The sequence below is a fragment of the Mauremys reevesii genome, linkage group 1 (genome assembly GCF_016161935.1).
Source record: "Mauremys reevesii isolate NIE-2019 linkage group 1, ASM1616193v1, whole genome shotgun sequence".
In the NCBI taxonomy this organism is placed as follows: Eukaryota; Metazoa; Chordata; order Testudines; family Geoemydidae; genus Mauremys; species Mauremys reevesii.
In genome coordinates this window covers 313860728-313875659 of record NC_052623.1, presented here as the reverse complement: position 1 = coordinate 313875659, position 14932 = coordinate 313860728, and the positions used below count along the sequence as shown (strand labels likewise).

Here is a 14932-nt window from a genome sequence, read left to right as displayed (position 1 = left end):
GAGTCAAATAAAGATCTTAGATGTTTGAATATTAATACAAGAAGTATGGGGAATAAAACAGGAAGAACTAGAAATAGTAGTGAATAATCACAATTACGACATAATTGGCATCACAGAGACTGGTGGGATAATTCATATGACTGGAATATTGGTATAGAAGGATACAGCTTGTTCAGGAAGGACAGGCAGGGGAAAAAAGGGAAGAGGTGTTGCCTTGTATATCAAAGATGTATACACTTGCACTGAGGTTGAGATAGAATTGGGAGACAGAACTGTTGAAAGTCTCTGGGTAAGGACAAAAGGGGTTAAAAAAATAAGGGTGATGTCATGTTAGGAGTCTACTATAGGCCACTTAACCAGGAGGGAAAGCTCTGTGGTTTGAGCCTGCTAAACCCAAGGTTGTGAGCTCAATCCTTGAGGGAGCCACTTAGGGAGCTGGGGCAAAAATTGGTCCTGCTAGTGAAGGCAGGGGGCTGGACTCCCTTCCAGCTCTAGGAGATTGGTATATCTCCTATTATATTATTATTATGAAGAGGTGGAGGAGGCTTTTTTTTAAACAATGAACAAAATCATCCAACACACAGGATTTGGTGGTGATGGGGGACTATCAACTACTCAGCCATCTATTGGAAAAAGAATACATCTGGGCACAGATTATCCAACAAGTCCTTGGAATGCACTGGAGACAACTTTTTATTGCAGAAGGTGGAGAAAGCAACTAGGGGAGAGGCTCTTTTAGATTTAATTCTGACAAACAGGGAGAAACTGGTTGCGAATTTGAAGATGGAAAGCAGCTGGGGTGAAAATGATCATGAAATGATAGAGTTCATGATTCTAAGGAATGATAGGAGGAAAACAGCAGAATAAAGATAGTGGAGTTAAAGAAAGCAGACTTTAGCCAACTCAGGGAGATGGTAGGTAAGATCCCATGGGAAACAAGTCTAAGGGAAAAAAGAATTCAGGAGAGTTTTTTTTAAAGAGACATTATTGAGTGCACAAGAGCAAACTAACCCAATGCATAGGAAAGATAGGAAGTATGGGAAGAGACCACCTTGGCTTAGCCAGGAGATCTTCAATTATCTGAAACCCAAAAACGAGTCCTACAAAAAAGTGGAAACTAGGTCAAATTACAAAGGAAGAATATAAAAAAACCCTCCATGTAGGGGCAAAATTAGAAAGGCCAAGGTAACAAAAAAAAGATTAAACTAGCTAAGGACATAAATGTTAACAAGAAAACATTTTACAAATATATGAGAAGCAAGAGGAAGACCAAGGGCAGGGTAGGCCCATTACTCAATGAGGAAGGAAAGATAACAGAAAATACAACAATGGCCAAAAATACCATTTGTTGTTTCAGTTTTCACTAAGAAAGTTAGCAGTAATTGGACTTCTAACACAAACATCAATGTAAATGGGGTAGACTCTGAGGCTAAAATAGGAAAGGAACAAGTTAAGAATTACTTAGACAAGATAGATGTCTTCACGTCTGCAGGGCCTGATATACATCCTAGAATACATAATGAACTGGCTGAAGAGATTCTAAGTCATTAGCAATTATCGCTGATAACATGTGGCGGATGGGAGAGAAAAGGGAAAATATATTACCTATCTACACGAAGGAAAACAAGGACAATGCGGGGAATTATAGACAATCAACTTAACTTGCATATCTGGAAAGATAATTGAGCAAATAATCAAACAAATTTGTAAGCATCTAGAAGAAAATAAAGTGATACGTATAAGTCAACATAGATTTATCAAGAACAAATAATGCCAAACCAACCTAAAATCCTTCTTTGACAGGATAAGGAACCTTGTGAATGGGAGGGGGGAGCAGTAGATGAGATATATCTCACCTTTAGTAAAGTTTTTGATACTGTCTCATAAACAAACTAGAGAAATATAGCCTGGATGAACCTTCTATAAGATGCGTGCACAACTGGTTGGAAAAGCATACTCAGAGAGCAGTTACCAATAGTTTGCAATCAAGTTGGAAGGGCATATCAAGAGAGGTCCCACAGGGATCAGTCCTGGGTCTGATTCTATTCAGGACAGGATTAGAACTTGATCTTGACAAACTGGAAAAAATGTATGAAATAAGTAGGATGAATTTCAATGATAACTGCAAAGCACAACGCTTAGGAAGAAATAATCAATTGCATAAACACAAAATGGGAAATGACTGCCTAGGAGGAGTATTGCAGAAAAGGATTTGGGGATTATAAACTACAATACAAACTAAATAGGAGTCAACAGGGTAATGTTGTTGCAAATAAAGTAAAGCTCACTTTGGGATGTACTAGTTGGAATGTTGTAAGCAAGACTTGAGAAGTAATTCTTCCTTTCTACTCAGCACCCACAAGGCCTTAGCTAAAGTATTGTGTCCAGTTCTGGGTGACACACTTTAGGAAAGATGAGGACAAATTGGAGAAAGTCCAGTGGAGAGTAACAAAAATGACTGAAGGTCTAGAAAACATGACCTATGAAGAAAGATTGAAAAAGTGTGTTTGTTTAGTCTCGAGAAGAAAAGACTATAGGGAGACACGGTAAGTCTTCAGGTATGTAAAAGTTTGCTATAAAGAGGGTGACAAATTGTTCTCCTTAACCACTAAGGACAGGTCAAGAAGTAATGGTCTTAAATTGCAGTAAGATTTGTGTTAGACATTAGGAAAAACTTCCTAACTGTAAGGGCAGTTAAGCACTGACACAAATTAATTAGGGAGGCTGTGGAATCTCTGTCACTGGAGGTTTTTAAGGACAGGTTAGACAAACACCTGTCAGGGATGGTCTAGATAATACTTAGTCCTGCCTCACTGCTGGGGACTTGATAGATACATGATCTATCAAGGTCCCTTCCAGTCCTACACAATGTTCCCTCTAATTTTTCCCCATCCATGTGTGGAATGAATTTTGCTATGTGTACCAATATGGAGGTCCTGTGTGGCAGGAGTGGGGACAAGGGGTTTGGAGTGTGGGAGGGGGCTCAGGGCTGGAGCAGAGAGTTGGGGTGTGGGAGGTGAAGGCTCTGGCTGGGGGTTTGGGCTGTGGAGTGGGGATGGGGGATGAGGAGTTCAGAGTGTGGGAGGGGGCTCAGGGCGGGGGCAGAGGGTTGGGGTGCAGAGGGATGAAGGCTCCAGCTGGGGGTGCAGGCTCTGCAGTCGGGCCAGGGATAAGGGGTTTGGGATGCAGGCTGCCCTGGGGTTGCAGTGGGGAGAGAGGACTCCCCCCAGCCCTCTCTCCCTGCAGCATCACCTGGACTGGGGGAGAGCCTCTCTTCCCGCTGTAGTAGCTCTGGTGCTGGGGGAGGGGCACCTCTCCCCACCACAGTAGCTCCAGGGCTGTGGCTGGGGGAAAGACGCCTCTCCCTGCCACAGCCCCTGGGCTGGGGGAATCCTCTCTCTTGGTCACAGCTCTGGAGCTCGGAGGGAGAGGTGTCTTTTCTTACCATGCTGCAGCCCTGGGGCTGGGGGAGTTAGGTGACAGCCCTTGGTGGCCTCCTGCATGGCTGCGCAGGTGTGCACCTTAGAGGGAACTTAGGTCCTACATTTCTAGGATTCTGTCCTCCTTTTTCATAACACTGATCTTTCAAAATTTAGAAGATATAAATATTTTAAATGACCAAAACAAAACAATCCCCCCACCCCAACAGTTTTCTTAAGGATGGAAGCAACACTTTTATAAGCAGAGGTATACCTGCTCCAGAAAAGTTATTGGTCCTAAAATAGAAAAGAAACAAGACAGCTTATAACTACATATACTTTCCTTAATGAGATGTTCTTCATTACAAGCTTGCTTTTGTCTTGTGATGTAGTTACAGTAATGGTGAAAAAAAAATCAATCTAAGTAAGAACAACCCAGATCAGTCTTCTAGATTCTCTTTGGCAGTTTAGAGCCCTGCTGACTTCAGCAAGCTATTTTTAAGAATGCACGTATCCATTAACATGTGACCAAGAGCAAATCAGTTGTCACTCAGCCTCAATCATAAAGTTTGGATCCAGAGCTGAACTTCCTCAAAGCTTAGTGCTATTCATTGATGGGGTACTGGTTCAGCACATTTCAGATATAAACTGGTTTCCAACTACAACTGGTTTCCAATTTTCTGTCAAAACCTTTTTGATGCAAAATAGCTTTTTCTACAAAATGGACTTTTTTTGAAAAATATGCAGGTAAAAAATGTGCAGGTAAAACAAAAGGTGAAAAAAAATTGGTTTTTGATTGTCAAAAAGCCAAAAATATTTCTGTTTTTTGACAAAAATCTGAAATTTTTTGAACAACATATTTTCATTTACATTTTTAATTGGGAGGGGGTGGGAATTTCTGACTAGCGCAATAGGGACCAGCTATGTGTATTAAGATCCAGATTTGAATGTGAAAGTGTGCAGTTCTAGAACTTTGGTTTGAGTCCATCTCCAATTGCTACCTATGGAAAAAGTGCGTTTTTGAAGTACAAAGACTACATAATGTACACTAGTTCATTTACTACTGGGTGGCAAATGAGAATGTTTTGTAGCTCATTAAATAAAGCTCTGTTTCATATGCTATGAAATTTGTGTACTTTCCCCCCCCCCCAAAAAAAAAAAAGCATTTGGCATGTAGCCAAAGTACCTCAATGGGGAATCTATTTTAGAGAATATTAACATGATTTTAGAAGAAAGTATTCTGTCTTACTTGCTAAGTTTGAACTTACGAGTGGCTCTAAATCTTACATAGGGAGACAAATTCTCTACTATTGTAAATGGGTGAAACATCACCAAGATCAGTGGAGCTGTGTCCATTTACACCATTGTTTTCCAACCATATGTTAGTGTAAAGTTGCACAAGTAGCCTACATTCATTTAAAAAAAAGTTTTAAAAAATGATTTAAAGATTGGTCAATCTATTTAACCAAGACAAAAAAAAGATGACTGAGTAAATTGGGTTACCAAAAATTGAAAAAACTAGTTTTTTATTATTTTATTACATACCTCATATGATAAGGAATGCATGACATTGCTTCAGAGGAAAACATATTGCAGCATATTATAAAAAATTTACAGTTGTAACTTATTCATCTGCATTTATATAAATCAGTAGCATGTACCCCATCAAAAGATCAATATAATTTTCATGTACCTTTGTTTACACGCTATTCTGGTTTATAAAGCTGTATTAAGTGCAGGAGGGAAAACTATCCTTTATAGTTAGACTTTAAAAGTAATAAATAAGCATTTACCAGAGACAATTAAATGTGTGGAGAGAACTGGACAAGCATACTAAATATGTCCACTTGCTTGAAATAAGAGAGAACGCTTTCTACTTAATCAAAGTGCCAGAATAGTGTATATTATTTTAAATATCACAATGTTGCTGATAATACACAGAGATAGTCAAGGTTGCTTTTATTACAGCCTGTTTTTAATTAAAAAAATGAACAATGCTCAAACATTTATTTCAAACTCTTTTGCATAATCTTGTATGAAAACATTTGTGTGGACTGATTTCACATTCAATTACGAAAACAATATATACTTGAATTGCACAGCAGCATTTCCAAAGATCTGCGTAATCTAGTCAGTAAAATCTCACCAATCTCATTCAATCTTCTGCAGTGTCAAACTTCTTCAGCATAATAATTCCGCAAGTATACAAATGCTTTAGAAATAATGCTTCAAGGAAAACTGATAAAGTAACATTTACATAAATACAAAATATACAGCAAAATTAAAATCTCATTAAATAATATATATAGATTAGCTGATTTTCTCAAACCATTAGCTAACACTTCATTTTAAGGGGTAAACTTTGGGGAACTTTTCTCCATTGATATATGGGAGATTTACAAAGCAGCAATGGGAGCTCAGTGAATATTACCCATGCACATCAGTACTGTATTATGCAGGGAGTTGCAGGCATGACTCCTGCTGACAACAAGAACTGAGCATACAACCTTCCATGTATTATGCTGAATAGTGGGCCAGACCCAACTCTGAAACCCTAGAAGTTAGTTTGGCCCAGTGTATCACATCACTACTAATTTCACTAGTATTCAGAGTAACAACACTGGCCACAGCAATTTTCTATGATACTATTGTGGTGGTCACATATACCTCCACATGATTTTTTCTGCAACTTGGCAATCAATGTACCATTAAAATAAAGTGTTGCCAAGATACCCCACAATTTTTCTGTTGTTTAAAATAGTTAGATATGAAAATAGTTTATCTTAAATTGATCCCCTGAAAGTAAATGATTTTTTTTTTAAATAATGTGTCCCCATTTTAAACCAGCTATTTTAATCCCAACAGTTTTGGAATGAATGAATAAGTGCACCTATGTTACATTAGCAAAGAGGCATACCACCATCTAAGACTACAGCAGAATTGTATCCTTGATGTTTACTCTTGGTCCAGGCGTATATTGACTGTAGCAAAACATCGGCCTAGGCTGTGAAATAACGGTGCAATAAGAACATCCGTCACACTCTTCCATACAGTCTGCACTGAAGGCAAGACCATGAGGCAGGTCTTTACAAAAGGCATCACAATCCTAGAAAGGAGAAGATTTGAGGATTACTATTACTACTACTACTACAGAACAATGGATTTGCTGGTCAATCCTTGGTTAGATTTATTAACGACAATGGGATCTTATTTAACTAAAAAGGTTTCAGAGACATTTAAAACCTTCAGAAAAATGGGAGTTTGACTATTCTGAGAAGCAACATATGGTGAACACTGTGCTAAAGGGATGTAACCTATCTTCATTTATCCAGGCATTTCAGTAAGCTAGAAGTCATTTAAAAGGGTGTTCAGCGTAGATAAAAAACAAATGTAGAAATGATTTATGTAATGTTGAACTGTGATTTTAAAGTGCTTTTCTAAAAGGCTGTGCCACAGAGCAATACTAAATGTTTGCCTGCTTGGGTTCTCAGCCATTATCAAATCAAGTCCAACAATGCAAACAGTATACTAATGTGTCTATGTTGCACTCAGCTAACCCAGATGGATTTAAACAAGAATAGTTCTTCTAAAACCTTCCCTTTCTTTGTCTCTGCTGAAACAGCAAGTAATGTACATACCATATAGAACTTTGAATGCTACTGGAATAATATGCATGTAGTACACCTCTACCCTGAAATAAGGTGACCCGATATAACATGCATTTGGATAAAACACGGTAAAGCAGCGCTCCAGGGGGGCGGGGCTGCACACTCCGGCAGATCAAAGCAAGTTCGATATAACGCGGTTTCATCTATAATGCGGTAAGATTTTTTTGGCTCCCGAGGACAGCGTTATATCGGGGTAGAGATGTATAAGGGTATGCTACACTCTAAAGTGTGGCTATGGTTATGTACAGTTCAACTGTGTATACAATTTATTATGACTATAGCATATAGTGTGCTGCATGTCTTTTGCTAGCTAAATTGTGCCTCCTCTTCTGTTCACTAATTTTCCATGAGTCGCTTATGATTTTCTCTAGTGCAATTTAAACCTTCACCCCAAATCCTATGGGGGAAGCTGCATCAGGAGTGGGGTGGGGGGGGAAGGAAATCACCCAATGGACAGGCAGTGGTAAAGCTGCAATTCTTTGGCAGAACCACTGGCAAGGGCAGCAGTAATAGTAACAGAATCTGTCCTTCAGGGGAGATGTCTTACTATTGCCCCCCACAAGTATTCTGGAAGAATCTTCTCCTTGGCTGGCCCCTCCTACTTTCTGGGGGCAACAGGATTGCTCCAGGCTCGACAGTGGAGTGGGGCTGCAGGCAGTTTGAGCCCCTCAAGTATGTCCCCATTGCAGCTGAGAGCACAGCTCCCAGCCTGGGTCCACAGTTTTGCGCTAGAGCTCTAAAAGTTGCTGTGTAGACGGTGCGTCGAGGTTATGGCTGGGGGAGGAGCATGGGCTCTCAAGCCCCCTCCAGCCAAAGCTGCAACATATACCCAGCTATTTTTATAGTGCTAGCATGAGCCCCGCAAGTGAGAGTTTGTGGGCTGGGAGGTTTGCTCTGAGATGCAGTGTAGATGTGCCTAGTGGGAACACACAGCCATGGTTCCCAGCAGTAAATCAAACCCATTGGCTTAGAATATAATCAAAGTGATAGTGAAGACTCATAACAGAGGTGTTGATAAGACTCAATAGGGAGTCACAAGAAGACTCTCTGCTGCCCAATGTGGAATGTAATATGTGAACCAACAGACTAGAACCTGAGATCCACTCCCTACAAACTGGTTGGTGGTGAGGGAAAGGCAGAGAGAGAAACATCATCTCTTCCTTTTCATTCCCTGCAGCCAAGAAGTGGGTAGAGTGGTAAGGGAGGACAGACAACTCTCACACTGAGACAACACAATGTCAGGAGAGTTGTTCAATGGCTCTCTGAATCCATCAATTCAGTGAGGATGTGGCTTTTCAGCGCTCATGATTTTGTGGTCATCAAGGTTGAGTACCACAGCTATAAGCCATAAAAGAGAAAGGTGAAAGGTGACAGATGTCCACTTCTTTGCATCTTGGTCATTGACTGTGCACCGTAGCAAGTGACGGATGGAAATTCAGGCCACGATACAGAATAATGCCAAGCACCTCCAGCTCCAAATGAGGTCAAGGTATGAAGCTTGCTGGATCTTGGAAATCTCTACATGGGCAGAGGGGAATTTTGCTTTGCAACTTAGGAGAGGACATCTGTGCATGCTACACTAGCATGGAGGGTTCCCCAAAGGGAGTTGCAAGTCCTCAGCTTTTCTCAGGGTTAGGACCTTAATGAACAATCACCAGGACATTTTTAGAAAAAAGTGTAGGGCCAAATTCAGCCATGAGTTACACGACTTACACTTCAAAGTGGTTGCACATATGTAACTCGGGGCAATATTTCATTCCTGATCTATAATAAGGGTCAGAATTTTGAGTGCATCACTTGGACCGCTGGTATTGACACAGCACAACCTCGCCATAAAACAAACCACTTCAACAGAAAATTCAAACTCCAGTTTAAGGATATTTTTTAAAGTTTACTCAGGATATTCACAGGGAGCGTCTAAGAGTTGGTGTGACAAGTTTTCCACAACTTATAGTCTGTAGCATGAGAGAAATAAATCACTACAGGCAAAGGAATGCAGAGAAGTAACTTTGCTCCAAGGAGCTCATATACAGGTCACTAAACTGCTGGCTGGCATTGGCACAGTTTCATACTGTCTCATTCTTACCAGATAGTGTAACTATGGAGACCGGCTTAAAGCACCTAGTATGAGGGAGGGTCCAGAATGTGTTTCATTTTTTTCCCTATTAAAAAGTAAGTGTAAATCAAACCACATTGTTGGTATTTTTCTCATTTACTTTTCTTTCTCCTTCCCCACTGCCATTACATGATGTATAATATCTGCGTCTTTTTTTAAAGTTATCCCAGCTACCGAGAACTAAAATCTGCTCTCAGATCTGGGGTGCACAACTGCTGCTGAAATCTTAGGGAGTTCTAGGTGAGTGAGCAATGTCAGGTCAGGCCAGGCCTAAGTGGATTTTTAGCGTGCCAATATAGTTACAACAGTAGTACTTTACATGTCTATAGCACTTTATCTGAGGACTTCAAAGTGTTTTACAAACAGCATGGAATTTAGCCTCATAAAAGACCCCTCAGTATAACTGGCTCAGTTTGATGGATGAAGAAACTGAGGCATAGAGGCTCTGATAGCCCCTCCTGCAGCCAGTTACATGGGAGGGAGAACTCACCATCTGTTAAAGGAGTTTTCCTGGAATCGTTCCAGGGAAGATTTGAATGGAATTCCCCTCCTCCCACCCACAAAACAAGCAGCAGGTATGTCCATAAGCCCAGTGGGATTCCAAAAGAAGCCAGTACTATATGTTTGGAAACTCAATGCCTCAACTCCATGCCAGCTCTGGAGTCCCCTGCCCTATCACAGATCCTAGAAACACAGCTCTGTTCAAATCCATGCTCCCAGGGAACGTGGAATGGGCAGACAGTGCTGCACAGAAGTTTACAGAGACTCAAGCTTCACTAACTTTGGATTGAAGCTGGTGTGGGAAACTGGATTTAGCTGGTCTTTGTCTCCCACTAGAACTGGATCCTGGCCTAGACAAATTGAGTGACCTAGATAAATTGGAGGATTGGGTCAAAATAAATCTGATGAGGTTCAACAAGGACAAGTGCAGAGCCTGCACTTAGGACAGACAAATCCCATGCACTGTACAGACTGGGGACTGACTGGCTAAGCAGCAGTTCTGCAGAAAAGGACCTAAGGATTACAGTGGACGAGAAGCTGGATATGAGTCAGCAGTGTGCCCTTGTTGCCAAGAAGGCCAATGGCATATTGGGCTGTATTAGTAGGAGCATTACCAGAAGATCGAGGGAAGTGATTATTCCCCTCTATTTGGCACTGGTGAGGCCACACCTGGAGTACTGTGTCCAGTTTTGGTCCCCCCACTACAGAAGGGATGTGGACAAATTGGAGAGAGTCCAGCGGAGGGCAACGAAAATGATTAGGGGCTGGGGCACATGACTTATGAGGAGAGGCTGAGGGAACTGGGCTTATTTAGTCTGCAGAAGAGAAGAGTGAGGGGGGATTTGATAGCAGCCTTCAACTACCTGAAGGGGGATTCCAAAGAGGATGGAGCTAGGCTGTTCTCAGTGGTGGCAGATGATAGAACAAGAAGCAATGGTCTCAAGTTGCAGAGGGTGAGGTTTAGGTTGGATATTAGGAAACACTATTTCACCAGGAGGGTGGTGAAGCACTGGAATGGGTTCCCTAGGGAGGTGGTGGAATCTCCCTTTGAGGTTTTAAAGACCCAGCTTGACAAAGCCTTGGCTGGAATGATTTAGTGGTGTTGGTCCTGCTTTGAGCAGGGGGTTGGACTAGATGACCTCCTGAGATCTCTTCCAACCCTAATATTCTATGATTCTGGCTAGGGCAGGGATGGAGCCAGAGACAGCTAACTCTTCTACACCCCACCCAGGGTATAACAGGAGATCAGAATGAAAGTTCTCCTCTGTACTTTTTAGTGGAGGAAATAATTAGGCCCATAGAGAGACTGAGGCCAAAATCTTCAAAATTGGGTGCCTATGGTTATACACCTCTATCTCAGAAGTGCTGAGCCACCCAGCTCCTGTTAAAGTCAGCGGGGATCATTCACATGAGTTGGATTTGACGCTGTAACTGATTTTCAGAGACCTAATTCAGTAAAACTCATGTCTGCATTCCATTGCATGGAAGTCTATACAAGAGGTGCTTCTGTGGCACAGAAACCTAGAACAGTATTAATGAATTGGGGCTTATTGGACTACAACATCTTTAGATGTTTAAAGAGCTCGAAAGGTCTGACTGTTAAACTCCAGCTATCCATGCCTGAAAGCACGTTCTGACAATGGAAATCTTTGTCTAAAACTAGTATGTAAAGAAAATCTTGGTTTGTGGGCATGGTACTGGGCACTTGGTCATCCTACTCCTTTCACCTACCTTGGCAGCCAGATGGATTCCCAACTTTCCCTTATGTAGCCCTTTCACCTCCAGCCCCCATTCTTTTTTCCTTCCATCCATCTCTCTGTTCTGAAGATTCTCCAAACCATTGCCAAAAATATAACAAAGAACATCAGCTTCCCTGTGAGCTTCTAGAGCTACTGTGTCCACATGTGGAACTGGGCATATGGCCAGGATCAGACTACCTGAGCTCAGCAGGGGGTCCCTTTCCTGGAGGTGCCCAGGGTACACTGCATTGCACATTGTTATGAACATGCCTCATGTTCAAAGGCAGAGGCAGCAGCTTTAGTGGCAATAGCAAAGATAAGATGTACCCTACGGTTATTATTTTCAGCAATGGTGGCATGGGAAAGGAGGAGTAGCTAGCTCAATGGAGTAAGACTGAATAGGGGACTGGGTACCAAACTGATGAGAAAAAGTTGCAATGGGAGGTAGGGAAACATGGCCCTCCTACCCAGCTGGCAGAATACCTCTGCCAAGCCCTTATATTAAATACACGTGATTAAGGAATCTGCATAGTCCAATCATCATCACCATTATTATTTATATCACAGTAGCATCTAGAGGCCCTAACCAAGATCAGGGCCCCATTGTGCTAAGTGCTGCACAAATCCAAAGAAACAGTCCCTGTCCCAAGGAGCTTGCAAACTAAATAAACAAGACAGACCCAGGGTAGAAAAAATTTACAGATGGGGCCCCCAGGCACTGAAAGCTCATTATTGTCACTTTTAAAACACAGTAAATACTCAAATCAGCCTAAATTTACTAGCTGTAGAAGTGACTATCGCTAGTTAGGATCTATGGCAACATCCTAAGAATTGTTCATTCTCTCTTGTGCACAGAGACTGAATTTATAGAGGCACTTCTTTACTGTATATGGATATTAATGTTTCAGGAGGAAGATAAGTGAAGTGGAAGGCAATAAATTTACTCACCAGATGTGCAGACCGCTGAGTACTGCAAAGACAATTCCTGCAACCAGAGCCAGTGGGATAGCAAGGAAGAGAGTCAGGAGCTTGTACAGCGCGTATTTGCTGAGCTCAAAGAGAGCGTGGCTGCATATCCAAACTTTGTCAAAGGAGTGAAATGATGCAGGCTCTGCTAGGACATCCTCAAACCCTAGCTGGAATGACAGAAAAAACACCCCCACCCCCAGCTAAATCAGCTTCTGTCTCCAACGGCAATTGCAGTGCTACAAGGCTGGGGATGAAGAGGGAACTATACTGGAGTTGTTGCTGCTGATGGGAAAGAAACGGAGCAGGTTGCACCCGGCTTTGTTAAATACCCCTGTCCCCAGCGCAGAGTGACTTGGCTAGAGGCCGCCCCGGGGAAGCTCGGATTGTAACAATTCAGCTCAGCCTGAGCGGGGCGGGCAGGCCGGGCTCACGGGGGATCGGGCAGAGAGACTCCGCGATTTTTGTGCTGCCCCGTTTCAAACAACAGCGCGTATGTTAAACCACGTTCTCAGGCGCGCAGCGCGGCCCGGGCTCCCGGGGAGAGAGGGAGGGGCCCGAGGCCAGCCGGCCGCGGGGGCTAAGGGGGAACGCAGCCCCCGGCTTTGCAAGGAGCCAGGAGGCGAGCAGGGAGCGGCGCGCAGGTGGCCGCCAATGCGGCCCTAACCCCGCCTCACCTTCAGGTGGGTGTTCAGCCCATGCGGGTCTCTGCCGGGGCCGCTCTCCGGGCCGGCTAGCGCGGGGCCGCCGGGGCGCCCGAAGCTGTCCTCGGCCATGAAGATCTTCGTGTCTCCCGTCTCCTTCTCCAGCCCCATGGCGGCTCCGCTGGTGCGCTGCCTCCGGGCCCCCCTGCCCGCTGGTGGCTGCCGCTGGCTGGGCTCCGCGCAGCCTGGCCTTGGGTGGAGCCCGGCTGGCCCGGAGCCCCGCCCCGGAGAGCGCCGCGCCCGCCAGGAGCTGCCCCCGGGCTCCGCCCCGCAGCGAGCCCCGCCGAGGCCGGGGGAGAAGAAAGGGAGCGGGGGTGCAGCGAGCGGGAGGACCCGGGGCTGCGGGGCCTGCAGCAGCGGAAGGCGAAACCAGCGGGCCGGGTTGCGGCGGGGTGGGATCCCGCGCTATCTGCACGGGACAGAGTTTTGGTGCAGCAGGAGTCTGCTGCGCTTCAGTCCAGGGGCCGTCCCCTTATGTGCCCATCCTCTGCATTTGCCACATAAAGCGGGGAGATGATCATGCCACCGATACAATGCACATCCCCATGTGATCAGGCGTTTTAGAGCCTCAGCATTTATGAACACAAAATGAATTGCCAGCCTGGCTCAGACCAATGAGCCATCTAGCCAGTATCCTCTCTTCTGACAGAGGCTGATGCCAGAAGAACAGGGCAGTTATTGAGTGATACACCATCTTCCTTCCAGTCACAGCATCTGACAAGTCAGCGGTTTTGGGACCCCCCTAGACCATGGGGATGCATTCCTCCTGACTGTCGTCACTAATAGCCATTGATAGACCTATCCTCCATTAATTTATCCAATTCTTTTTTGAACCCAGTTATAGTTTTGGCCCTCACAACCAGGGGCGGCTCTAGGAATTTTGCTGCCCCAAGCACGCCTGCAGGAGGTCCTACGAAGCCGCGGGACCAGCGGACCCTCCGCAGGCAAGCTGCCAAGGGCAGCCTGCCTGCCACCCTTGCGGCGCCGGCAGAGCGCCCCCTGCAGCTTGCCTGCACGCGCTTGGCGTGCTGGGGCCTGGAGCCGCCCCTGCTCACAACATCCCCTGGCAGCGAGTTCCACAGGTTGGCTGTGTGCTGTGTGAAGAAGTACTTCATTTTGTTTGTTTTAAACTCGCCACCTATTAATTTCATGAGGTGATCCTCTCCAGCTGGAAGGTAAACAGAAATTAAAAATCCTGGCCTAGGGATTAAGAAAGGGGGCATTTATACTATCCAGCCAAATTGTGTCCAATCTTATGGGTCTTTTATGGAACATACTGTTTTCTTTCCTCTTACGCCCTAAAACTACCCATAGCCTAGCATCTAATACAAAGTAAATGAGAGGTGATTTAATTATCTTTCATTGAAAATCCCCAACATCTTATTCTCATGCTTTATTTTCCATTTTGCATAACTCATTCCTGCTACTGTATTATATTAAAAAATGGTCTGAGTGTGAATTTAACTATAGCAAAGTAAAGGAATAATTTCTGAAAGACTTTGGTAGCTGTTTGAAACCACTGATTTATGAATACCCATATATTTACACTAGTTGATTTCTGCAGCAATACAATAACGATTATCACTTCTCACTCTCCAAAAAGAGACTTTGAGGATTATAATTCAGATACTACTCATGCCTATTAAATTTAAAAAGGAAACTCCCAGTGATCATTTTCTTGCATTCACAGTGCTGCATCAAATTAGAATAGCTTCAAGCCTTGAAAAGTTCCGACATTCATAGCCCTATCAGGTTTGGATAAGATGTTGCCTAAAACAATGATTTTAGTTTGATGTTAGTTGTATGGTTAGGTGAGCAG

At 43.7% G+C, this 14932-nt stretch overlaps 1 protein-coding gene across 1 annotated transcript; it reads right to left on the bottom strand.

The window, feature by feature from the left end:
• Nucleotides 1-5363: 5363 nt before the first annotated feature.
• On the bottom strand, nt 5364-13628 carry CAV2 (caveolin 2). Its single transcript, XM_039519970.1, has 3 exons — nt 13087-13628; nt 12392-12579; nt 5364-6525 (listed from the first exon to the last, which is right to left on the bottom strand). Exons 1-3 carry the CDS (start codon nt 13222-13224, stop codon nt 6375-6377), a joined length of 477 nt encoding a protein of 158 aa, XP_039375904.1. The 5' UTR covers nt 13225-13628; the 3' UTR covers nt 5364-6374.
• Between the last annotated feature and the right edge of the window lie 1304 nt (nt 13629-14932).

Bases quoted from the DNA above. Each gene is read 5' to 3' on its own strand.
- CAV2 (XM_039519970.1), bottom strand. From the start codon at position 13,224: ATGGGGCTGGAGAAGGAGACGGGAGACACGAAGATCTTCATGGCCGAG. The intron at 12,580-13,086 runs GTGAGGCGGGGT...CTGTCATTCCAG, and splicing joins GGCTGAACACCCACCTGAAG to CTAGGGTTTGAGGATGTCCT. The intron at 6,526-12,391 runs GTGAGTAAATTT...TCTCCTTTCTAG, and splicing joins CTCAGCGGTCTGCACATCTG to GATTGTGATGCCTTTTGTAA.